General features: G+C 39.4%; 1 protein-coding gene across 4 annotated transcripts in view; it reads right to left on the bottom strand.

The window, feature by feature from the left end:
• Positions 1–21604: 21604 nt before the first annotated feature.
• Positions 21605–26282, bottom strand: part of PDLIM5 (PDZ and LIM domain 5) — a 209853-nt gene continuing 205175 nt past the window's right edge. For all 4 annotated transcript variants that reach the window (XM_059922428.1, XM_059922431.1, XM_059922429.1 and 1 more), the window contains one exon: positions 21605–25142. In XM_059922428.1, coding sequence (XP_059778411.1) covers positions 25053–25142 — 90 coding nt within the window. In that variant the 3' untranslated portion in view covers positions 21605–25052. The remainder of the gene's footprint in view (positions 25143–26282) is intronic.

The following is a 26282-nucleotide window of genomic DNA, read 5'->3' as shown; positions in this document are numbered from 1 at the left end:
TAAAATGGAATATTACCACATATGCTGCAAACATAAGGAAACTAAAGGGTATTAAAAACTTTATGCCAATAATCTAAAAATATAGATGAAATGAATGTATTTATGGGATAATGTAACCTACCAACATCTCCTCAAGAAGTAAATTACTTGAAACATCCTATAATGTGAAGAAATCAAAATCAAAAATTGACTTTCAAAAAAAAAAAAAGAAAAAGAAGAAAACACCTAGGCCCAGATGTCTTCACCAGAAATATCTACCAATCATTTAATAAAGAAATCATCCTATATTACAGAAAGCAATCCAAGAAAAGAAAAAGAAACACTCTAAGTCATCTTAACATTTTCACTACTAAAAAATAGTAAGAAAATGTAATTTTAAAGATATCATATAAAATAATGATAAAATTATTAGGTCCTAGGTGTATATATATATATATAAAACACAAGCTATACAGGGACTATACAGAAATCTATAGAATTTTACTGAAAAACTTTTAAAGGTTCCTAAATAAATGGAGGGGTATACGATGTTCATAGATGGGGTTGTATTGACTTGGGTATTGACCAAACAGTAAAACGAGCATGGGAAGGTAAGTGATGAGTAATCCACTGCAGTGTAGTAGTGGTTGGCCCCCATATACTAGCCCTAGATCCATCAGTGAAAGAAGCTTAATCCTTGGAGCTCAAGCAGAATGCCTTACCAGTGCCCCTAGGACTCTTTTTGGGGACTGAAAACAGGGAGTCTGGAAAGACTCCAGTATCCTTAGGTGATTGGTATCTGGGAGCCAGTGTAGGAGAGGATGGGTCCACACGGTGGCTACCAGGAGCATATATGGTAAGTTTTCTTGATGACTGCAGAGTTCTTGGAGCCCAGTGATGGTAGGCTGTCTGCAAAGCTTATGCTTTTTTGTGCTGTTAAATAGGTTTAGCAGGTTTAGCCCTGGCCTTCTGTGACAGGGAAAAGTCATCTTATATCATAAACTAAAATCTACTTATTGATATTCTCAAAATTATGTTCTTCACTTTGTACTTAAAAAATAATCAATTTTTTTGAAAGTAATCATCTTTTTCTAATAAACAATTTCTCTGTGGATAAATATTAGTCAAGGTTCTCCAGAGAAGTATTTAGAACCAATAGGACATACTGGAGAGAGAAAAGGTTTATTTTAAGGAATTGGCCCACACGATTATGGGGGCTGTTAAGTCTCAAATCTGTAGGGCAAGCCAGTAGGCTGCAAATTACATAGTCACTCGGTTTCAGTTTTTTCATCTGTAAAATCGCGTTATTAAAAATAGTACCTATCTCACAGGTTTGTAGGAGATAAAAGGGATAATCCATACAAAGTTCTTTGCACAATGCTAAGCACATAGGAAGTGATTAAAAATCGTTGTTATAACTATTCATGATAAAATTGTGGTTTTGCAATTCTTGAATCAGTTTTCTTCAACCTTGTATTTAGAAGGAATCAGTGGGAAGGAAAGGATGAGGAAGTCCTGTGTCCATAGAGATAATTTGAGCTTACACGGATCAAATGAGTAGGAGGTTGGTAGCAACTATTAAAATTAGTGATTTTTCTATGTAGTAAATTTGAAAAACAATCCTATTATAAAACCCATCTCATAACCACAGTTCAACAATATTCATGTTTCATGTGCAATGGAACATATCACAGACTTTAATTTTCACTTAGTTCATATATAATAAATGAATTTATAGAGAACTTTAACATTTATAACCTCCTTTAAAAATATTTAGCCCCTAAATTTATATTTTTATAGTATTATATGCATTTCTTTTCTATTACATACCTACTGTCTATAAAATACACTGTTTCTAATTAATTTGTTGATTTATGCTTTGCAGATATTTTCTCCAAGACTGTGGCTTATCTTCTCATTTTTTAAAAATGGTCTTCAACAAATCTAGGTTTTGTATTTTAATGAAAAAGAATTTATCAATATTTTCCTTTGTGTGCATTTATGTGTGGTATTTTAAAACTCTTATGCTACCTACAAGTAAAAAATTTTTGTCTGTATTTTATTCTAGCGCTTTTGAAGGTCCACTTTTCACATTTACATCTTAATACACTTGAGATAAATTTCTGTTATATCTAAAGTATAAATCCAATTTTCCCTGTACATGGCCAACTAATAATGGCAGCATCATTTATTGAAAAGATGACTTTCTCTGGCTGATCTGCAAAGCCGCCTCTGATATGGATCCAATTTTCATGTTCATGGATTTGAATCTGGAACTTCTGTTTGTTTCTATTGATCTGTTTGTCTATCCTTGTGTCAATACTATTCCAATTACTGTTTTAAAACATATTGGTTATACAAAAAGATTTACTGCAAGGAGGCTTAAAATAATTAGATCCTTTAGGGCATTAATAACAACTTAATTGTAAAAAATCTAACTCACATATTTCAGGAATGATCTATTCTGTCAAAGCAATAATCTACATTTACTGTGTGATCATGGGGTTTAACATTCACTTCTCACAGGTGAAAACTCTGGTCATTTAACAATATCTATTGCACTCAATACCTTTAAGTGCAATGAATGAATGGATGACTGACAACCTTTGGATGTAGAATTTCTGGCATGTTTTTTAGAAACAACTTTATTACTCCATAATTGTACTTTTGATTACTAACTCTAAGGTGAAGGTGTGAGAGCCAAGAATTGTCCTTGTCCAAAGCTCAGAGCTTCAAGGAATGGCCTCAAAGGCATCATCTCTTTTATTCTGGCAATTCTCTTCTGCACTGGGGTTCAAGGGATTCTTCTTCATAAATTCCTGAGCGTATGTGTATGTGTGTGTTGTGTATGGTTATGTATGTGGGAACATGTGCACTGGAGGGGGGGTTGCATTTATCGTTCTCAAATTGTTTTTCTATTCAAGTTTTCAAAACATGCTCATAGACCTCAGCTTTTTGCGCAGAGACAGTGCCAGCTGTCAGCAGGGAACAGAGCTTTCACTGCAGCAGGCGGACCTGTTCTTCAATGAGGAGGAGAAAGGAAAGGAAAGGATGTAATAGAACCTTGCCTCAAGGCAAGTGCAGGTGGCTGTTCAGGAGCTTTTTAAAATTTTTATGGCAAATTGGCATCTCATTTTGAATTTATAGGAAACTGATTATCCAAAAGTCAGTTGGGAAAGCAGCAGCAGGAAATGAGTCTTATTCTACGGGAATTTAGAAATAGAAGTGAGTAGGGTGTGCACAGTCTAATTTACAAGGCTAGCCCTAAATATGTCATGATGATTTCTAGTAAGAGTCCAGAAGCAATTTCTGTCAAGCCTCAAAGAGAGAGGAAAGCAGATTCTGATAAAGACCACAAGCATCCAAGGCTGATGGGATACTTGAACCCATTGAAATTGGAATGATGTACTTTTAAAATATTTGAGGGCATACCCAGCCCTTAAATTCTTGTTGGAATTGAAAGCTGTTTTTCAGAATTTGTGTTGCTCTCAATGACTATTTCTGAACTTACTATTGAGTATTTCATAACTTCCGTTTATGAAAACTGTAACATTTCAAGTTAACAAAAATCTTTAAGAAAATAGTGACATACGATGGTAAACCTCTGAAAATCTCCCCAAGTCAAAGAGACTCCTGTGCCCTCAGGGATGCCTGCTCAAGGAAAACAAGTTAACAAGGATTATATCTAACACTTCAAAGTGCTTACTAGGTATGGGCAGTGACCTGTACTATTGTCAATAAACTTCATGACTCTGAGGTGAGATAATATCTTTCCCACTTGACAGATGAGGAAACTGAGGTTTAGACAAATTAAGTAACTTTCCTAAGATTGTATTTCTAGTAAGCGGTAGAAGTGAACTGGAATTAGGTCTAGTTTGACTCACACCATTTTTTTCTATACCAGTTGTGTTGTATGCACCATACAGCAGCTGAGGTAGGCAGATAATAGTCATCCAAAGATGTCCACATCCTCCCCCTCAGAACACAGGAACATGGGGTATACATGGCAAAAGGGAAGTTGAAAATGTAATTAAATTAAGGATTTTGAAATGGAGAGATTAGCCTGGATTATGAAGGTGGGCTTGATGTAATCACAAGGGTCCTTATGCATGAAAGAGGGAGGCTGAAGTGTGAGAGTCAGAAGATGTGTCCTGGAAGCAGAGATCACAGTGATACGATTGTTGGAAGGGGCCGACAGCCAAGGAGTACAGGCAGCCTCCAGAAGTTGCAAACCACAAGAAATGAATTCCTCCCTAGACCCTCCAGAAGTGTAACACAGCCCTGCCAAACCCTTGCTCTTAGCCCTCGAAGATCCATTTTGGACTTCAACTGTCGTACCAATATCAATTCTGATGCCTGTGTACTTTTTCCCCCATGGCATCAAGCAATTCTCCAACACCAGCTGGGTATCCTACAATTCAGCTCGACTCTAACACTACCTGAAGATAGCACTGGATTCCAGAGGTTAAGCGCTCAGTTCTAAAAGACTGCACACCTGCCCCTACTTCAGATGTTGAACAAGTCTAGGTTGTCATCTGTGCTTCTGACTGACCAGCTACAGATCAGAGGTTCCAACAATCCCCTCCTTGGGTTCAATTAACTTGCTAGAGTGGCTCACAGAACGAAGAGAAACAGTTTACTTACTAGATTACAGGTTTATTAAAGAAGGCTATACCTCAGGAATAGCCAGATAGAAGAGATGTGTAGTAAAAGTATGGACGGAAGGGCCTGGAGCTTCCATGCCTTCTCTGGGCACAACACTTTCCCCAAATCTTTACGTGTTCACCAAACCAGAAGCTCCCAGAACCCTATTCCTTTGGGGGTTTTATGGAGGTTCCATGACAGAGGCATGATTGAATTCAATCACCAATGGCCAACGATTTAATCAATCTCCAGCTCGTCTCCCCTCCTCAGAGGTTAGGGTGAAGGGGGGTGGAACTGTAAGTTTCTACCCTCCAGTCACGTGGTTGGTTCCCCTGTCAACCAGCCCCTCCCCCTTAAGTGTTTTCTAAAAGTCACCTCATTAACATAACAAAAGCCATCCTTACTGCTCTCCTCACTTAGGAAATTAAGGGTTTTAGTAGGTATGTGCCAGGAGTGGGGACAAAGAACAAATATATATTTCTTATTATATATCATAACAACTTATGACTTTCAGAAATGTAAGGTAATAAAGTTGTACTGTTTTAAACCACTAATTTTGTGTTAATTTATTATAGCAGAAAAAGGAAACTAATACGTTGGCTAAAGAGAATGACTATCTGCTCTTGATTAATTCAGAACCTGAGTCAACGTCTAGAAACACACACACTTAACAAACGTTTGTTGGATTGATAACGTTCAATGTGTAACCCGGTTTGAAACCCCAAATGTGAGATGTAAAAAGACATTAAGATGTGATGGGTTGCGAAGACCTCGGTTCTAGGGTCCTCCCAAACTTAGGATGATGTTGGGCATCTCTCTGCCAAAGCAGCCAAAGCCTTCGGTTTCACTGGCTGGTGAGTAGCTCCAGTAACTTCTACTTTATTTTTAATGAGGCGGTGAATGGACACAGACTTCTTAAAAGGAACTACAATGACAATGTAATGTCAGCAGTTAAAACTGTTTAGTACAGTTTTAACTGCTCAGCCTGAGAGCCTGTTCTAAACTCTCAGTGACAGGGAGCTCACGATTCACGTCTCAGGCACCTGCTCCCAAGGACTGAAGGGGAGCCGCTAGATATCAGGCAGCAGCGTGACCACTTGCCACGGGATATTAACTCATTAAGTATTCGTTGAATATATTATGTGAGTGAACAAGGTAGACAAGGTGCCTGTCCACAGAGAGCTTATATTCAGATTGCGGAGGCAAATAAAGCGTTGCAGAAATAAGTATGTCAATGGAATCATGCTAAATGCTGCGATGGAGAAGGGCAGGGACGGGCCAAATCTAGTCTGGAGACCCAGAGTAAGTCAGTTAACCTTTGGGGGAAGACTAGAAAGTGGTTTTGAAAATGGTTTGAAATTATTAACAACTAGATGAGATCTTATTATATAACGTGATTATAAAGTAAAAGCAAAGCTGTAAAGTCGTTTGAAAACGTGACTACGTGAACACACAGGATTATTATTTTAGAAGACATGTTTCTGCTTGAAAGAATTCAAAGGTTTCCCTTAGCCCTGGAATAAGGTGCACGCTCCTTGACATGGCCCACGAAGTCCTCTGAGAACTGTGCCTTGCTTCCTTCCATAGTCCACCTCGTGTGCCTCTATCACACACCGCTGCCCGTACCCTTCTCTCGGTTGATTCCTGTTCTTCTTCCCAAGTTACCAGCTTAGCCACGGCTGCCCCCAGAAGTCTTCTCTGATGCTGAGTCAGGGTCAGATGCTCTGCCCTGTGTGCTTATGGCTCCTTTTATGTTCCCTCTACCTGCACCTACCACCAGGTGCATCAACTTCTTATTTAATTATTTGTGAAATGGTGATGCCTGTTGAACATGAATTCTTTGAGGGCGGTGGTCACATCTCATTCCCTGGGGAGGTACATGCATGCATGGCTTAGGTGAATGGAATGGTGATGGGAAGAAAGGAGAATAATGCTGGGAGCATTCAGTCTCCCATGGGGCTGAACTTGGTATTAAAGATGAGAAAGGGAAAATTGCACCTAAGCATGTACCTCCAGAGTCATGCTGCCTGGGTCTGAGTCCCAGGCCCTCTACTTGCCACGTGGTCTGCCTAGGACAACCGATGTAAGGCATCAAAGCTGCAGGGGAACCTAGGCCACAACCGGAGTTAAAACTCTGCGTACTGCTCCCCAAGGCTTATGCCCTGGGGCAGGGCTGTGTCTGCTTTGAGGAAGTAGTATCTCTTTGTTACAAAAATGATGCCCACACTCTAAGATGTCTTCGCTGAATCCCTGCTGGGGGGCTATGCAGACATAGGACAGGCACCTTTTCCTAACTCCACTGCTCAGTGGAGTACCTTTCTATAATCCATCTACCCTTAGATGCTGCCTTTTGATTGGATACAACGGCCAGATACAGGCTAGCCTACGAGGTTGAGAACTTGTGCAAGTTACCAATCTCAGCAAACCTCAGCTTCTTCAGTATCTACAGCTCATGGGGCTCTTCCAAAGCTTATGTTAGATGATCCACATGAGATATTTAGCACATAGAAGTGTTCAAAACTGGTAGCAATTTTAAGTGTTTAAAGCAGTCAGGAACCCACGCCACCATTCTGTGTTTAAAAAAAGCCTTAGGAAAGGTGACCTTTCCCTAAAGCCTTGTAGGAGGTGCCAGAAGGTTCAGAGATGCCTTCTTATTTGCCTGTTCTGCTTACATTTCTTGTGCATTATGCCCTTCTAGGCCTACTTGTAAAACTGCAGGATGCCGATTTCCTTACACATAATTCTCACAATGGTTATTTAAAATTTATGGCCAAATCTCCCACATGAAGGTGGTCTGGCAGCCATAATTTTTTCCTTCTGTACATAAATGACTATTAACTTGGCGTTTTGCAGACAGGTTTTGATGAACTATGATATTTTGCTTAAAGTCATTCCAAGAATAATGTCAGACTTCGTAATTGCCTTACCCATGACCACCAGCAAGCAAACTTCACCTCAACAGCACAGCTTATATTAAAAGTAACAAACTACAACCAGACAGAACTGTGAATTCGAGAACACAGGGCCGACGGCTCCTTTTCCGCAAGGTTTTGGCATATACTCAGAAGTGGCACAGAGCTCAGACTGTAAATATATGTGTCAATTTCTACAAGCAGAGAAATATGCTATGAGCATGGCTTTTGTAGGCTCTTTCAGATTTAAAAAAAAACTTGGCAGATGGCTTAACATGAAAACAAAGCCATAATCAAAATTCAGTCACAGTGGCAATAAAAATATTTCAGTTTGTATTTGGGTGCTGTTTAGAACAAACGTTCCCAAATACCAGACTATGTTAAAACGTTCACTCATTCAGATCAAGATCAGACAAATTTATATACGTAACACTTACATATATGCATTTATTTTTACATGTATATGTCAGGACTAGGGACTTCCCTGGTGGCACAGTGCTTAAGAATCCACCTGCCAATGCAGAGGACACGGGTTCGATCCCTGGTCTGGGAAGATCCCACATGCCACAGAGCAACTAAGCCCATGCACCAAAACTGCTGAGCCTGTGCTCTAGAGCCCACGAGCCACAACTACTGAGCCCACGAGTCACAACTACTGAACCCATGCGCTGCAACTACTGAAGCCCACGCACCTAGAGCTCGTGCTCTGCAGCGAGAGAAGCCACCACAATGAAGAATATCCCCCGCTCGCTGCAACTAGAGAAAGCCCTCGTGCAGCAACGAAGACCAAATGCAGCCAAAAGTAAATAAATAAAATAAATTTATATATGTCAGGGCTAGATTGTCAACAAGGTTTACTTAGGAAAAGTTGTCGGTTATTCTGAGATTGTGTCCTTTCAACTCCTTTGATGTTAAAATGTTCTTTTATGTAATGATTTCCGTAAGCAAATGATAGCTGTCAATCTGTGACAAGTTTAAAAACCGGCAGCCTCTGACTTTTGGTTTTTTGGAAACGTGAATGCTACAGAAAATCCAAAGGCGTCAGAACCAAAGATTGACTGTATTTTCTATTTTCCCGGCCACTGGTTTGCTCTGACATAGGCCGACTTATTCTGTCAAAGAATTGGGGTTGGGGGAAGGGTGCCTAGACCTTCTCCATGTTCTCACAGTCTCAGGGCAAACAGGTTTGCATAGAGAGCCACAGCCCACCATGAAATCCACTGAGAAGTGTTCCAGAGAAACATGTATGCATTCATATATGGGTTATAAAGAAACGTATATGCAAAGATAAAGAAAAAATATCTGGCTCCTTATGAAATGTATAGTTCCAATAAGACCTTTGCTCAAAACCTGGTACTTTGCATCATTTTCTATCATTTCGAACAAATGGACTTTCTCACACATATTCAACAGAGAACAGCTCTCATGCCACGCAACCTTGGGTAAAATCGCTTTTCCGAGACAGACCTTTCTGTCCTCAACTGTAAAACAAGGGTTAGACTCAGTTGCTAACGTACCTCCCAACACTAACAAATAATTCTCTGCTCCCCAGAATAGCTTGTTTAGTGGGGAGATTTGAATGGAGGTTGGTGACTATTAAGGATTAATAGCAGTTGCATAAAGTGCCATATGCACCAAATTTAAAGATCTATTTTCATGTATCCCTTTGTCCTTTTTCTTGCTTCTTAAAACTCTTTCATCATGTTCCTCTCCCACTGAGAGCCCTCTGTAGCTGTTCATTAGTAAATCAGAGGCCCTGGCACTCGAGTGTTTGCCGGACCAGGCAGATGACGAAGATGAGTGAATAGCCTGCAGGACCACAGGAGCAAACTGAGAAAGAAGCGACAGCAGCCACTTGGTTCCAGCACCTTCCCACCAGGGAGGCTGAAAGCTGCCACATCTTCATAGCGCCAAGACAGAATTCTGACTTTTGGGTATATAATCTTTAGAGTTTTAACAGTTGCCAACTATGTTTAAAAAGTTTTTTTTAACCTAATGGCCATATAGAGATTGCAACTGGCAGGGAGGCTGTTTGTTTCCAATTTCTGACATAAAGGATAAAAATTCTCATTGTCAAGACTATCATGTAGCCCTGACTTCTACTGGTGCCCCAAACATTCTCTTCATTATGTCTTGAAATCAGCAAGTGAGTCCAACACTTCTGACTTATAGATGAGGGCACAGAACAATACGAGGTCTGATTCTGTCCTTTGCTACCTTGTGAAACATACTTAACTATTTTGAACCTCAGTTTCCCTAGCTTTAAAATAAAGTCACTAATTCTTCCCTTCTGGGTTGTTAAATGCCCGCCTCCCCGCCCCCCTTTCCCTATTCCTTCCAGACTGGAAGTATCTTTGGACACATCTTGGGCCTCTACTTGGGCCTATTCTCCTGGATTCTGCACAAACATTAAGGTCTGACCATCTATACCACTCCCCTATGCCGCCCTTTCAGGCCAACTAAATCTGGTGTGACTTATCGGCCTCATCCTCTCCATAAACATTTGTTTTATGCTATCAAATATTTTCTTTTGGTCTGTCGTTTTCTCTGTCTCATTCTGGATTTAAGAGAAGGTGTTGAAGATAATTCCCACTTTCAAATTATAACCTCAGAAAGATTTAAATGATTTGAAAAGAGAACATGCTCAGAAACTGTAGTTTTCAAATTCCGATTAGTCCTAAGCATCATCCTGCACATAAAGCCATACGCTCCCCCTGCAGGGATACAGAACTTCCACTCTGGATAGCTCAGAGATTTGGAAGAGAGGTATCTTTTTAACAGGTGCTTTTTTTGATATCGACAAGGACCAAATTTCAATAGCCACAGCTAGGGACCTGTTCTACTCTGCTGGTTAAACACCAATAATAATTAGAATGTACTGTCACAGCTGCTTCCTCTTGTCTCCCAAAACATGGTCCTAGTTCTGAGCTGCTGCTAAGATTCTGCTCTCATTTTGCTCTGGGCTATGTCCAGACTTGATGGTGAAATGCTTTGGCTACACCAAGGTACGGTGGAAGCCCCAGGAGTGTTTTTTGTCAAAGCCTTGCTTTAGTGATAAACCCTGCTCTCTAAGGAGATAAGTAACGCTCTCCTGCGGCAATCCATTTCAATATCTGTCCAGCACAGGTTTCTCTGGAGATTTATTTGCACTAAGTTCCCATGATGTCACATAGAGGTGGTGATCTGGAAACAGAATTAGAGAAAAGTGTTTGCGGGAATCATTCTCAGGACTGATGGGTCAAGGAGGGTGGTAACGGAGAATGCAACACCAATGAGCCTTTCCTACTTGGGCTAAGCGATCAACTGTCAACGGTTCATAACCTTCTGAAGCTCATAAAATGCGCCATACAAATTGGCACGCACACACGGCGTACCTGGATTCCAGAAGGAACAAATACTGTCCTGAGTATAAAACATTGTTGTATGTGTTTAGAGGGAACCATCTGTAAAGATTTGAAAACTTTATTGCCTGGCCAGAAAGCAGTTTGAAGAACAAGGTAAATGCTGTCCAGCTGGAGAGTAACTCGAGGTGACGGAGCCAAGGGCAGGGAGGAGGAGGGCAGCCAAGGAAGCGTTTTTCTTGACACTGCTAAACAAGCCACACCATAGCCTCCACCACCGACCAAGTCCAACACCAAGACCGAGTGTAAATCCCCATACTCTTAACATGCACACATTCATGATTTGTTTGGGGGACTCGCTTTTACCTTTAAGCTGCTGCCAATAGTTATGTTTGGGGTGGAGATTACAATGTGATTTTCCCAAAGCTTTGCAGGTTTCTAGAACGGTGATTAGCAACACTTTAAGAGAGATAATCAGTGAAAAACAAAATACAAGAGTCTCCTACTTTTAATTGCAAGTGAAGTTCCCCAACACCTCTTTTGAGGGGTTACGGGAAGAAGGCAGAGGTTATTTCCTTCACCTGTGGATGCAGGTACACCCACTTAACCTCTTGGGCCTTCAGCAACGTAACAGCTGGTCATTTCATCTACTTCCCACTCATCCTGGCCCCGAGGAATTCTAGGGGAAGCCCCTTCTCTGTGCCTAAGAGCCGATTTGAGCAGGGAGTTATGGAAGGCTCATGTCATAGTGTGGCAGCCCTGCGAGAACGAGCTTCCCCCAGGCCCAGAAACAGCAAGAAAGAAGGAAAATTGGAGACTACTAAATTTTGTATCACGGAAATTAGGGGAAGTCCAGACTTGTGAAATTTCATCAAGATGAGAACGACATAATTTCTCTTACAAGCCAAAAATAGAGTGTTCAGGAAGCCCTGCCCTGTGAGCAAATCACAGTAAAAGTCAAAGGTGGTTAGTAACACTACAGACACACTCAGGCCTTCATTCATTTAGACATTGGAATGTGGTCCTCCAGTTGCCAAAGATCCACCTCACAAGTGGGGATGTGCAGAGAGAGAGGGAGCGGAGAGAAACATGCCATCCTAAAGGACTTGTTAACTATTTTCCATTAAAGTAAAAGCCCAAGTCCCCCCTTCTGGAGCCTTCCCAATCCCCTTCTCTCCCTCCCCAGACCCCTCTCTTTCTCTCCCACTCGCCCCAGCCACATTGGCTCTTTGCTGTTCTCTGAATGTGCCAAGATTTTTCCTTTGCCTGGAACAACCTTCTTCCAAATATCCATGTGGCTCCCTCCCTGTCTGGTTCACCAACACCTACCCTGCATTTCCCTCACCCTTCTTTATTTTGCTTCATTTACTAGCTGATATTCTATAGATTCAATTGCTACCTTGTTCATTGTGCCTCTGACTGAATGTAAGCTTTTGGAGGGAAGACACTTGTGCTAAATCCCAAGTGACTAAGATGGTGCACGTTAAGTGCTAGGTGCTCCAACACGTTTGTTCCGTAAACGAACGTGTGAAAGGATGGATGAGGCACCAACGTATGTGGACCATATTTTTTCAACTCCCTTGCAGAAGTATTTTCTGGGATGAGATTTAATATTTTGCTCTTAGAGCTGATATAAACATGACTTTATACAAATGATGGTTTTTCCTACCCATTCCGAGATTGAAAACATGTGCAAGAGACCTTGGGTAACAAAACGGCCCAAGGATCAAACACAAATTCCTTTAAGAATCCAGGGCCAAGAGGCTTCCTCACGACACTTATTTGCATCTTTTAAATCTGAATATACAGACCACACAGCACCCTTCTCTTAATTGCCAGGAAAATAATAATGTAATACCACCGTTGTTACCAATACAGGGAAATTGTGCACACATGTAAGGGGCTATTCTAATTAAAATTATCTGTGCTTTTTCTAAGTTTTATAATTTTCACTTGCTATTATGCTATTGACAGGTGTATCTTCTTGCTCCTTACTATGTTGCATAGCATTACAAGTAATGTTATTTTGCTGTTTCCTAGGAGACCATGTTCTTAAAATTGCTTCCAAGTCCCTCTGAGATGGAGGGAAATCAAAAAATCGGGCCAAATATCATTGTACTGGAATAAACCAAGAGGCGAGTCATTTCCCAGAGGGTGGGCAGAGAGAGAAAGACACAGAAACAGAGAGAGAAACGGGAAATTAAAAGAAGATGACTCTGACGGAACAGTGGAGAAATATCGTGCTGCCTTGCTTCTAGACTAACCTAAACGTGTCGTGGAATCTCCATTGCTCCGTTGAGAACAGCATTCACCTTGGCCTCTGGCCAAAAGGGTTTAGTGGGAAAAGTATTAACGCCTGCAAGGTGGTCTCACAGCAAGGTCCCTGAGGACAGAGGTTCCAGTATAGCTGGGGAAAAGCTGGAGGAACAGGCCGATTGCAACGTGGTGGCATCTGCTGTTAAGTGACAAGGCACTGTATCATGTAACAAACCGCAGCTTTAGCATGGGAGAGGGGGGAGGAACGATTGAAACCCCTATGTCCCACAGATGGATGCGGAGTGAGTGAGCAGCGCTGTCCTCGAAGAACATAACCTACACCTGTACAGGCAGGGCTTTGTTTAGGTTTAAGCCACGGCAACAAACTGTAGCTTTGCGGCTCCCAGAGCAGCTGTACCGAGGGACCCTGGGCAAGGCCGGCAATGGTGGGCCCAGAACCCCTCCTCTGGGCTCTGCAGTATTATATCTTCAAACAGCACCTAAGTGTTAAACCTTTTGCGCAGCACAGCTAAGAAAACAGAGCAACTCCCAGACCTCCCCGAGTGGCTGCAGACAACCTTTCCTCTTCCCTCCCCCTCCTAGACCAAGTAGTTTTCAATAGTTTGAAAAGAAAAAAACAACAACAAATAACGCTGCTCGTTAGTTTCCGGGGATGGGGTGGGGTGGGGAAGCACTGAAGACATGGATTATGATTAAAAACAAAACCAAAGAACTAGTCTTTAGAAGTCAAAGTCATTGCCGAGAATGTGAATGCATGTGTATCAAGCAGAACAAATCCACCATCCCCAAAGGCGGCTGCGTGCCCGCACTGGGAGCGATTCAGGCGGCCTTTCCCTTAGGCGGCTTCCAAACCTCGTTCCTAAGAACCTGAGAAGCCCAGAGTTTCTTTGGTGGTTTTGCAAATCAGAAGTATCTTTTGCTTAAAAAAAAAAAAAAAACTAGGAAATTAACGCGCCAAATGCTTACCTCTGGGATGTTCTATGTGTTAGCTTCTGAAGATCTTTTGAAAGAGTTACGAAAACAATCAAAATGTAGACTCCACCGATCTAGTTAATTTTTATAGAGAAGGACGGTCTGGTCAGGATTGGACCCAGGCCATTTCCGAGATCAAAGAAGTAACTCGCGATCAACCGGAGCAAACACCCAAATCCATCCCTCCCGGCTCGCGCATGCTCTTTTATAACTTGCTGCCGCATCCGCTCCCCACCTCCCGTGAACTTTATCTTTAAAGGTTAGGGAAATTAACACTCCTGATATGGAATGAGGAGGAAAGCCCCTACCACTTGAGATTTAATTTAACTCCTCACTTACTGGCAGGGCTGCACGTTCACTGGGGCATTCAGGGCTCCAGCTCGGCCAACGGGCAGGTCGGTATGGGATCTGTTGTTACCTGCTCTGCTTTCCACGAGCGCCATAGAAATCCTGGAAAGAAAAAAGGGTGAAAGAAACTTGCAGAATTCCCAGAGTAGATGGTGTTTTCCTACGTGTCTAAATTCTCAGAAATCAAAGCATGAGTCTGATTTGAGACACAAGAGGAAGAGAGAAAACGCTGGTTTCTCTGAAGGCCCCTCACCATGTTGTTTCAGGACGTGCAAGCGAGAGAATCCCTCCTCCGCGTGTGGTCAGGCGACCAGCAGCATCAGGCAGGGCTTATCAGAAGTGCAAATTTATTGGCCCCCATCCCAGCCCTACCCAATCAGTGTCTCTGAGGGTGGGCCCAGGAACGCCCTTTAACAAGATCCTCAGGTTATTTGCATATTAAAGTGAGAAGCAAGGGTCTAGATCTATAACAGGTGCTTCCCAAAGAGTGGTCTTCAGACCACCAGTATCAGCCTCACCTGGGAACTTGGTAGAAATGCAGATTTTCACCTGCTCCAGACCTACTAAATCAGAAACTGGGGGTGAGGCTCAAAAAATCTAGTTTTGTCAAGGCCTCCAGAAGATTCTGACTCACACCAAAGTTTGAGAACCACTGGTTTAAAACGTCAAGGCAGGCACGACTAACGGTATTCATGCTAAAAGAAAAAACATGAGCTAGTCTTTCCCAAATTGTATCATGTAGAATACATAGATGTTTTTAAATATATTTAAGAAATGCATAGTTAAAACTGTTATTCTTCTTTTTCATGGTAAGATTACTCAGTTTAAATGTGCATTGTAAATCTCTGAGATAGTTGATGGCAATTCCCAAATTTATTTGGGATCATTTAAGATTTAAGCTATAGCAGTCCATTCAGATATTACATAATATGTCTCATTTTCTGAACAAAGGACTAACAATTTGAACCTGTTTTTTGAGTAATGTCTCTTATTGTCTCCTAGAAAAAAGGCTGACTAGATTATAGCTCTGGTATGTTCACAGGTACTGTCTTATTTGTGTCTCGACAGCTCACTTAGATATTGGAGAATTATCCTCCAAGATGGTGGGAAAAAAAAAAAAAAAAAAAGCACAGACTCAACCAAATTCTGTAGCTTTTCCAAGGTCAGAAGTTTCCTCAGGGAGGGAACACCAAAGAAGTTGGTCTGCTGGTCAATTGCCCAGGGTGCCCATGCATGAGAAGCTCTAAACATCACTGGAAACAGTAAACATCTCATGGAGAAAATTGTAATTCATTAGGGTGATTCTTGGGGAGAGAACTTCATGGGGTTGAATGGGATACTCTAATAAGCAGCACAGAGTCAGGGATTGAGAGTCCTAAGGGAGGTTTTGGAGCAACACCGCTAATCCTGGCCAAGGGCTTCTTTGCTGAGGGGGACGGACAAGCACGGGGCAGAGCTAAGTGGGTCGGAGCATGTTAGGAAGTTGATCTCTGCTTCCAGGGACCCTCCACCTACCCCTTTCCCTGCAACAAAGTGCGCAGCCTTCCCTTTACATAAATGTTGAATAAAAATATAAAAAAAGCAACACCGTTGACTTGGGGGTGATCCAAATTATTAGCCTGCCTGTGGCAACCCTATAAATAAGTTCAACCTGGGTGTCATCAAGATTCAACTCAGAGAGGCTTATCAAATGCCGGTGCCTGTATTCCTCCTAAACAAAGTTCCCTCTCTTTAAATGCTTGACTCAAATACTTACATACAACTACGGCATTCAGTATAACCGCTCTACTTTGACAACAGCTAAAGTTGGTCTTGAGATAAACTGAACTGTGTTCTTGAACCTATTCCATTGGTTCCCCATCAGATTAGCGTGAGAGTGAAATTTATTAGCGTAGGCGTGAACTTCATTACAATCATTTCAAGAGATTCTACAGTAATTCCTTCCCTCTTTTTTATTTTCAGAACATTTTGTTACAACCTGGAGCTCAAGCAAGCTCTGTAACCAAGTCAGGGCTCTCAAAGCAGCTGAGAGTGAAGTCAAATCACACAGGATTCTGCGTGTAATAAATGTAATCATTACAAGTCTAAAAGACACGATTTCATCAGCGTTATTTTAGCTTGAACCAGTTTAAGAGCCTAAACACTTAAGACTTAAGCCAGAGAAGTCCGTTCACATATTTCATAATATGTCTCATTTTGTGAACAAAGGATTAACAACTTGAATGTAAGAAGCAGGTGTGAGCACTCTTGATAGGTCAAAACCTTAACACCACCAAGACAAGCCTCTAATTTCTGGGCACGGTACATGGCATGCGTGAATTTTGTTTCAATATGTTTTCCATAGTGATAGCTTAGCAAGTCACATAGCCATATCCTACCCAGACTTCCATTCCTAGTGGCAGAAGTATTTGCTGATGATTGAAAGGTCATGTAAAACAGATGTGAGGGCAGCTGGATTTTCCAGCTATGCTTCAGTGGACTTAGCAGTGGTGCCTGCCACTACCAAACAGCAGAGAGATTTTATTTCAATTGAGTAAAAAAAGAATATTAGGCAACCTTGTCAGCATAATTGGATGTATACGCAGTTTCTCACCGAGCTCTCACCTTTTCCACCTTCCACTCTTCACTCAGGGCCTGGAGCTAACTTCATCACACTGCAAAGGTAACAATGAACTGGGTGTCAACCACCCTGACCTGTTTTCCAACATGTTATAAATAGGTTATTATTGACCTCTGAGTGTGGAAGTAATGGAAATTGCATTTCCTACAGCTTTCTCATTTGTTTGGTATCACATTGGGTGTTATCTCCACTTCAAACTAACATAACTTACTCTCATTATTCCTATGCTTCTTTGAAATGAAGCAACACAAAGAACAGCAAATGGTGCATTGCAGAGGGGCTACTGCATCACAAATACCCTTGAAGGACAGATGGTCCATCTGCAAACCTCCCAAATATTGACATCTGTGTGGCAGGCCAACTGTACAAGTCAGACAGATACAGCTTAAAGTTTTACACATTCTATCAAAATTAAGTAATTCCTAAAACTGTCCTTTACTAACTGAATATATGGGAATTCTCCCTTATTAATAAGAGGAACTCTAAGGGAATGTGAATGAAATACTAAATTTTCTCTCTAATCTTTTAAAAAGTCTAAGTCTCAGATTTGCCAGTTAATAACTATGTTGTTAGAGAATCATTTCTCTGAGTCTTCGTTTTCTCATCTCTAATACGTGGGTTAAAAATACTTGACTCTCCATTTATTAGAACCTTAGAGTGTATTAGTGTACCCTAGCGTGAGAGATGAGATAATATGCCACACAAGTTACAATGACTATACAACAAATATAAGTTATTATTATAGATCCACTGGACTTGATCTTTCATGGTTTATTGTGAAGGGGAAATTATTAATCTCTTTGCTTTCTATTACTAATATGAAAATAATCCATTTTTTCTATTTGATAGGGGTTTAGGTTTATACAGAAAAACTTCTATTAACTGAAATTCCAATTAACTAACACAAACTTTCATTTAAGAATGTTTTGCTCATTTTAACCATAGGAAAGCATTAGTACAATAAAATAAACTCATTAAAGAACCTTTTGGTTCTACCTTAGGATATATCCAACTAAATCTCTGAAATATTCAGAACTGTTCAATTATATGGTATGTTTGGATGGTAGCTCTTGAGAAAAACAATCAGTGCTACATTATGTTTACTTTGCATATTGAAGGTATATTAATTATCAGAGAATTTTGACAATAAAGAGAGAAGTTAGAAGAATTTCTTGTTCTACTTTCCACTTCATCAAGAATAGGCATTGATGTTCTGGATAATGGAGGTTTCAATTTAGCTGAGGATCTGAAGTTTTATTTTGCACCCAGACATGCCAATTAACAGCTTACTGATTTTCAGTTCCAAACTCACCCTCAGTACCTGCTCCGCGATGCTGCACCAGACTCTTCAACCATTTCTCCTGTACAGCGAGCACAGTGTCAGCCAAGGAAGCTGAAGGAACGGTGCAGAACTCAGGGGCTTCTCCTCCCGGCTCCGGGCGCTGCGTTTGGCTTTGTCTTGCTCCAGCGGCAGGGTTCAGTCACGGTGCAGGTGTGTGGGAACGTCTGCTGGAGCTCTGCCTCAGCTGTGTGTCCAGCGTGCACGGTCCCTCAATGACCTCACGTCCCTGGCCTGGGCCTGGTGACCGCCTTGCCAAAGCCCCCTCGACGTGGATACTGCCTGTTCCAGGCCTCGTGCCCCCAGCAGTACCCCGATGCCCTTTGCACACCTACCTACCGGTCTTAGCTTACCTGTATTCGGAGGGCTGTTTCCTAGTTCTGGGCAACTGAGGACCAGCTCTGGTCCAGAGAACTTCTGTGTCATCGTGAGCTGCAACCACACTTTTTTCAACAAGGTCTGACCTCCGGCCATGGGAAGGGGACCTCCTTCTAAAGTTGTCCTTCCTTGGGTCCTCTCTGTCAGCCCAAGGTTACCCTTTAGAGTTTTCTTTATATTTTCGTAGTTATTTTCCTATCATAGCTTAGTAATTCTTTGCATTAAACTTCTCCTGTTAAGTTACTGTGTAATACCTGACTCCTGATGGGATTTAGGCTGATCCACCAGGACTAATCAAACACATCTCCCTTGCAAGCTCTAATTTATACTCTGAACATCTATATTATGTTGATATATTGTTAAAGATCATCTACAACTCCCTGATTCAGGCATAAGAAAACTATAATAGATTCACAGTGTTGATTTGTCTCTTTTCAGGCATAAGTACTGGGTTCACTTCAGTGCCTCTCATCTTGCTTATGAAGTTCATTTTTATTTGAAGCATTTATAATAGTACCAGAAAAATTAGTAAGCAGTAGCATAATAAACAGAGCAGAATAAATGGTAAGTTTCAGTTGATAAAGCCATAATTACTTTAACTTATATTTCAAATTTCATACTTGAAAAGCACCATGGATTCTTCTGCTCTTCATTTCATTCAACTAAGGAGGCTTGGGATTGTCAATGTTCTCAAGCAAACAGGGTAGAGAAAACTTCCAGGTTCAGATGACACCAATAGGAGGTTACCTAAGCAAAAACTTTTATTTATGCAAAAATTAATATTGGTAGAAGTCATTGGAGTTCAGTTTACTTTCCTACTTTCCAAGGGAACAGTTTGGCATATCAGTGATACACTAGGGGAAAAAAAAAAATCAAAAGACACCTCTAAAGAATACTACAGACTACTAAAATACCTTAAACAAACAACATTATTTTTGAGTAAGTGCACAGAATAGCACCAGCTTTGCGTGCTTTACAAGCAAAAGGAAAAAAGGGAAAAGGAAAGAAAAAAATTTAAAAAAACAAGTATATTTGAATTTAGCAAATGTGACAATTTAGAACATGAAGCTGAAAAACAAATTTGAACCCAATTATTAAACAGAAACTTTGTCCTTTGGAACATGGACGCATTAGAGACCATGTCAATCAATTCATGGAGCTAGCACAGAAGTCATTTTCCTTGGGAGCGCAGGAGAAATTGACAAATGATACTCTCTGTGAATTCGCAATTGTTTTATTTTTTCCCGAAGTCAGTGATCAGTGCTTTTCTCACATGGAAATGTTTTCTTCTTTTACACTAAGCAACGGTTCCAAGCTTTCTTGTATATGATTAACATAGTTACAGACACAGGAAAAAAAAAAATTCCTTGTTGGCAAACTTTCATTTAATAGGGCTCCTCCAGTGTTTTGCCATGAGTGCCAATCACTAAACACACCTTGCTTTTCCCCAGCTCTGTGTTTAAGGTGTGGAAGCCACGCCTTTCCTATTAATCACTGATGCAATCTTGCTACCTACTCAGTCAGCTTCTAAATCATGGACTAAAAAGTTCAGTAATATAATACCACAGACAATCTATTCTTCATAACATGAACAGTTGAGGGGATCAGACACTTGCCACCAAATACTATCTGTATCTGCTTAGTATGATAAACATACAGGCTACTTTGACTTTTGGAGGGAAAGGGATTCTTTCACAAACTTCTGGACTTGGTGTTTCCTGAGTTAAATGCTCTCATTCATAAATACAACACAAAACCGTATCAGTCTGAGATTTCTGTGGGGTAGCCATGTGTCCTAGCCCCTTTCCTCTTTAAAATTTTAAATACTGCAAAGGAACCACTTTCCCTGGGTGGCTCCCACACTGGGGATGAAAACTCCTCTGTGGAATTTTGGCACCTTATTAATGAGTGGTTATGAGTAGGAGCTGCTCTCTCTCAGCAACTCCTATCCTGCCATCAGTCAAGTGTGATTCTGTAATAAATTCCCACAAAGCAAACTATTTCTGGTAATTCTCCCTAATTAACACCAGGCCTGCTAATAATACATCAGGTCCTATGTGTTTCTGATATAACCAAGATCTTGTCTGAGAGGACTCAGAAACGGAAACCACCAACCTAAATTAAGCTTGTGCTGGCAAAAAAGATTTTATATGTAGTTCTGTAAGAAAACCTTTGATAATCTTACATGGGGGACATTTTGACCAGAAACATTGAATGACAGGGAGGCTTGTTCTGGTTTGAGCACTGAATGGGGATTTATTGTGAACACACACTGTTGAGTCTTAAGCCTATAAATCTTGTACTGGATTACTGTTTCTTAACGAAGAAATGACAGATCTCTTATTTTGTCGGTGCATTTTAATGTGCAATGACGTGATTGATAGAAACCAAACAGCAGCTATTAAAATGTCAGATGCAGACTTGATGTTCCTATAAGTTTGGCTTCTGGAGTTTCATATACTGTGAGCAAATACACTTGAATTTGTCTTTTATTCCAATATACAGCCTGCAACAGAAACATTCCTCTCAAATTTACACAGTTGGAAAAAAATCTGAAAGCAATGAACAAACAAGGAATAGGCAAGCCTACCTAGTTACAGAAAAGTTAGCTAATGAGATCAGGATGAGTTAAAAATGAAGTAACGTACCCTGGTCAATGAAAGGCATGAAAATGCAGATGACGACTGATGTTTGAATATGATATATGGTACAATATAATGCTTGATAGGACAGGTTACTCCAATAAATGATTTCAGCAATAAATATTTTTAAAAGAAAGACAATTAGAGCTTACTTATCTATTCACAACCATTTATTGTGCACATGCCACATGCAGAGCATAAATATGGAATAAAATAGAATAAAAGTGACAGTATTTTCAAACATATTGTTTCTGGGACATTTTGATAGGCAAATACCATAAAAGAGGAATTCTCCTGAGAATTATCACATCTCAGCCTATCCTGTGGACATGATTTTTTTCCCATGACTTAATGGAAACCACTTGCCACCCAAAAAGAAAAACCAGGAAAGCCTGTCTACATCACTGTAGCCATTTATTTACTAAGTGTGTGCACATTAAGGTATTACTATACTGATTATATTTCTCATGTGGTTTTTAATTAGAAAATGTATCCAAAAGCAAAACAGCACAGACATATACAAATTGCAAAATGTAAAGAAACAGCAGATAGAGGTTAACACATAAGGCAAATGACACATTGAAAATCCAAACCCAAAACCTTAAAACATTTGGGGGGGTGATGGGGGACAAAATGAAGCCACATTAAATTTGTGTAAAATTATTCAGTGTGTTTTCCCTTCCCTTATGTCTGAAAAGCTTCTCCTTTCAATAGGAATGACTAAACTCCAAATATCACAAAAATGTTAATATAACTCTAGATTCACACTTGAACAGGGAAGAGGAATTATTTTCTATAAAAGTGGTCCTTGAAAATGGTACCACGAATGCCTTTTTTTATAGATGATTTTTAAACATAACGCTGAACTAATATTTTGAAGATTAAACTCTTATTTCTACTTGTCTTCATACAGTGACCAAATGATCAGGTTTTAGTTTTAGACTCTAACTGTATCTGAATCAATAGGAAATACGAATGCTACAAGCATATGCAGAGGGCATTATTTTTAGGCTGCTACTTCAGTGAGCAACATTCCGTCCCTGTAGAAATGCTGTACATTTGAACCGATCACTAACATCTGGAAACTGGGGAATTCAAGCAGGGGATGCTTTAGAGTCATGTACTGTGATCTTAATCTGTATTATCCTAAGCACAACATTCCAAAATATACATCTAGAGAGACTAAAAGTAATGCTCTACAATAAAGAGGTAATAATTAAAAAAATGCTACTGACATGGAATATTTATAATCAGAAAAATAAATATTCAGGGAGCTCACCAGAAGATTAAAGTGCTCTCTGCCAGTTATTAAAAGATTAATGCTGGTGTATTAAATATGGCACTCCCCACTGTAAAATACAGAGATTCTTCTGGGTTATAATCAATATTTATTTCACAGGATTAACTGTTTTAGGAATAGACAGAAGAAGGCTTTGCCACAGAAGAGAAGGACAAAGCACAAAGACAAAATGTTAAGTTAGGAAGCGACGTTATCCTTTTAGGGATAAAATTTAGAGAAATGCAACATTATGCTCCATGAATAATATGCAGAAAGAAAAAGTGTAATAAAAATGAAATGCTTAATGTAAGATAACTTTATAAGAAATCCAGATCAAATAAAATTCTTTGAAGGAAATACCCAAATGCCATTCCAATGCCACTGACTTATCAAATACTATCTTGGCATATAATCTGTAAAGGCAAAACTAAATAACAACAACAACAACAAATCTCTACCACACCGAAACAAAACCACCAACTTACTTTATGTTGTGTAAAGCAAAGGACTGACACTAAGGTAACGTGACAATGCACAGAGCCGGCATGTCTTCTACAGGTGGTTTCAGCAGCAATGGGAAATAGCGCACAATTCAGTTCCAGCTTTTAGAAAACAAACAACAGAAAACTTCCTGCCTCCCTACAGATGCACGGTGAGGAAGTAGTTTGGGGTTGCTATTGGTGAACCATTTAGTTTGCTACTTTGTGTCACCCTTCTCATTCTTTTATCCCCAGTTAATTATTATCTGCATATAAGTCTGCTAGACAATAAATTAGCAGCTTTCAGGACAGATACCTTGAAAAGTTCTTAGGGAGGTTAAACAAATATTATAGCGTAAAACCCCCCTCTCTAACAAACATGCACACAATGGAAGTGAAGTCGCAAGTGACTGATGGGACAGGCAGGGCTTGGGGCTCAGTCTCAACTATAAAGGCACCCTTCCCCAAACAAACTTAAAAGATAACTCAATGTGATCATGGGCTTTTGTCCATTTTGGTAACAAAGAAAAAATAAAACTATCAAATGCCATAATCCCTTTTCTCAAATATCAATAGGATCCACAATTTTACCACAATTGCTTCTCTGTCTTCCCGTGGTATCTACATAATTTTTTCCCTAAAATGAAAAAAACAAAGAAAGGCTGGTCTGAATAATTAATCACATTCCTCTCTATACTATCAAACCTCTGTGAATCCCAAACTTCATGATTACATTTGGAAGTGGTTCGTTTATTATTGAGAAAGAACTACCAAAAGAAAAAAAAATCTAAATTTTTATCACATCTTTAAGCCAATCTTTTATTTTTCCAATGTAGAACTAAAGAAAAAAATTATTCTGCAAAGAGAAATTTCAAACCTTCATCAGTCAGTTAGTATAACTCTGAAACTGATCTAACTGATTCATTGTCCAAAAAGGGGGAATTTTAAAAATTTTCTGATCTAATCCTCTGATTTACCATAATTCCCAACCGCATTCTTTTCTATTTATTCTCTTTAAAGACAGAGAAAACTTTCAGAGTCCAAAGTTATTCAACAAGCTCTTTACCTCAGTATGGGGAAGGGAAAAAAAATAGTTTGACTAATATAGGTGGTGAAACATACACAATGAATAGAAATGGTCATATTTTAATAAAAGGCAAAAATTTAAAGTTTATAAGCTATATGGTAGCTTTTTTGGGGTGGAGGGGATCAGAGAAAAATATAACATCTCTTTTGGGCATGACACATTTTGATCAAAATCTCATTGGCCTTTCCTACTGGAATGATCAACTGTAAAGACAAAAAAAAAAAGTATACAGTTTAAAAAACGCTGACACCTACTACTGATAAAATTCTGTTTAAACTCCTATTTACTGTTTTAAAGATAAACACTATTTTTTAAAAAAAACACAATGCTTCACTTATTAATTAAGTGTAAGGCATTTTTATTGCCTTTTATAGATTTACTCACAACTACCTAGTAAGGAAAGAAGGTATAATTATTTCAGCATAGAAGTTGAAGGTTTTTATTCTAAAATTTAATTCTTCACTGATTTATTCTAAGATGAATTTAACAGTCAACCAGGAAACTGGTTTTTATAAAAGTTATTTTATGGGCAGAAAATGCAGGAAAAAAAAAAAAACAAACACCAAACTGTCTCTTTACTTTATGAAGCCAGATATTTCCTCATAGACTTGGTTTTCAAAGCTTGGAATTTATCCCTTCAGGGCCACTATTATTTTTCAAAACTCCATATAAATATTAAATCTAAAACTTAATCGGTGATTTAAATTCTCCTCTTTCTCTTCAAATTTCTTCCTCTTCCCCTGGACTGTTGACTTTCAAAAATTCACAGAGTGAGCATGTTTCTTGCAAAGTGGCTTGTCCTTCTTGGAGAAAAAGGTCTGACCTTCCAAACTTTCACAACATACCTGAAAAAGAAGCACTATTTGAGAGAATATCATTATTTTATCAAGTACGCCTAACAAGGGGAAAATGATTTTTTTTTACCCAATGGATAACACGACAAAGCACTTTAGTTGGTTGTGTTAGACCCCCTAACATTTCACGATTACTATTATAGTCCATGGAATCTTTCAAAAGCAATGAAGAATGACTTTTTCCTGGAATGCATTCTAATTTATTTAAACTCACTGATCATTATTTTTCTCTATTGGGAATGACTACTTGGCCCTAGTGAAAAAATTAACACATAAATAGGTCACGTTAAATATAATTTCTATTCTCAGAGTCTAGTCAATGTTTTAAATTTGCCTCCTGTTGTAGAGAAACAAAGCATTCAGAGAAGCAACCCAAAAAACCCAGCACAGTTGCTTTGCCACACATTCCCAAGCCCCTAAATATACAGTCACAGAATACCTGACAGTTCTTTTTAATTCATTTCTTTGTTTCTTAAAATGAAAACCCTAGTCAATATCTGGCTGCTGGAAGTTATGTCGTAAGTTAACTATTCACACTTGTGTCTTCTTATTTTTCCTACTGTCTTTGTTAATTTTAATGCTCCCGAGCAGATCTACCAGAGAATAAATAGGAGGAGGCAAATCTGCTAAAAGTTGTTGCTTCTTATAGATTTTATGAAATCTAAGAGATGGATGAGGTAAAACAAGACAGGGTTCAATGGTAATGTTTGAGGAAATTATTTGACTTCAATTAACAAGCCTTTTTCCCCTTCCTACAATGGGTATTAGAAATATTAAATATAATTTTAAAAAACAAACATCTGAACAGAATACTTTATTAGATATTTACTTCTAAATTTAAAAAATATATATCTTAGGTTCATATGAATCTCTGAATCTATACTCATCGTTAAAAATAAAACCAAAAATATTAAAATATCAAATGAAAGAGGTAAATATGTTACTACAAGTTTATTATAGTCTCAAAAAGAAAAGAACACCCATAGACTATTACTAAGGAAGGAAATGGATCAACATACAGTTTACTTTCAGTGTTAAGTCAGTTAATAGATTTTTATAACAGTTTACTTCTATTTTAAGAAGTACCTATGTTTTCATAAATTACTAAAAACACTCCAATAAAACCTAGTT

Source organism: Balaenoptera ricei, chromosome 5 (genome assembly GCF_028023285.1).
Source record: "Balaenoptera ricei isolate mBalRic1 chromosome 5, mBalRic1.hap2, whole genome shotgun sequence".
Taxonomy (NCBI): domain Eukaryota; kingdom Metazoa; phylum Chordata; class Mammalia; order Artiodactyla; family Balaenopteridae; genus Balaenoptera; species Balaenoptera ricei.
This window is presented reverse-complemented; position numbering and strand designations above follow the sequence as displayed.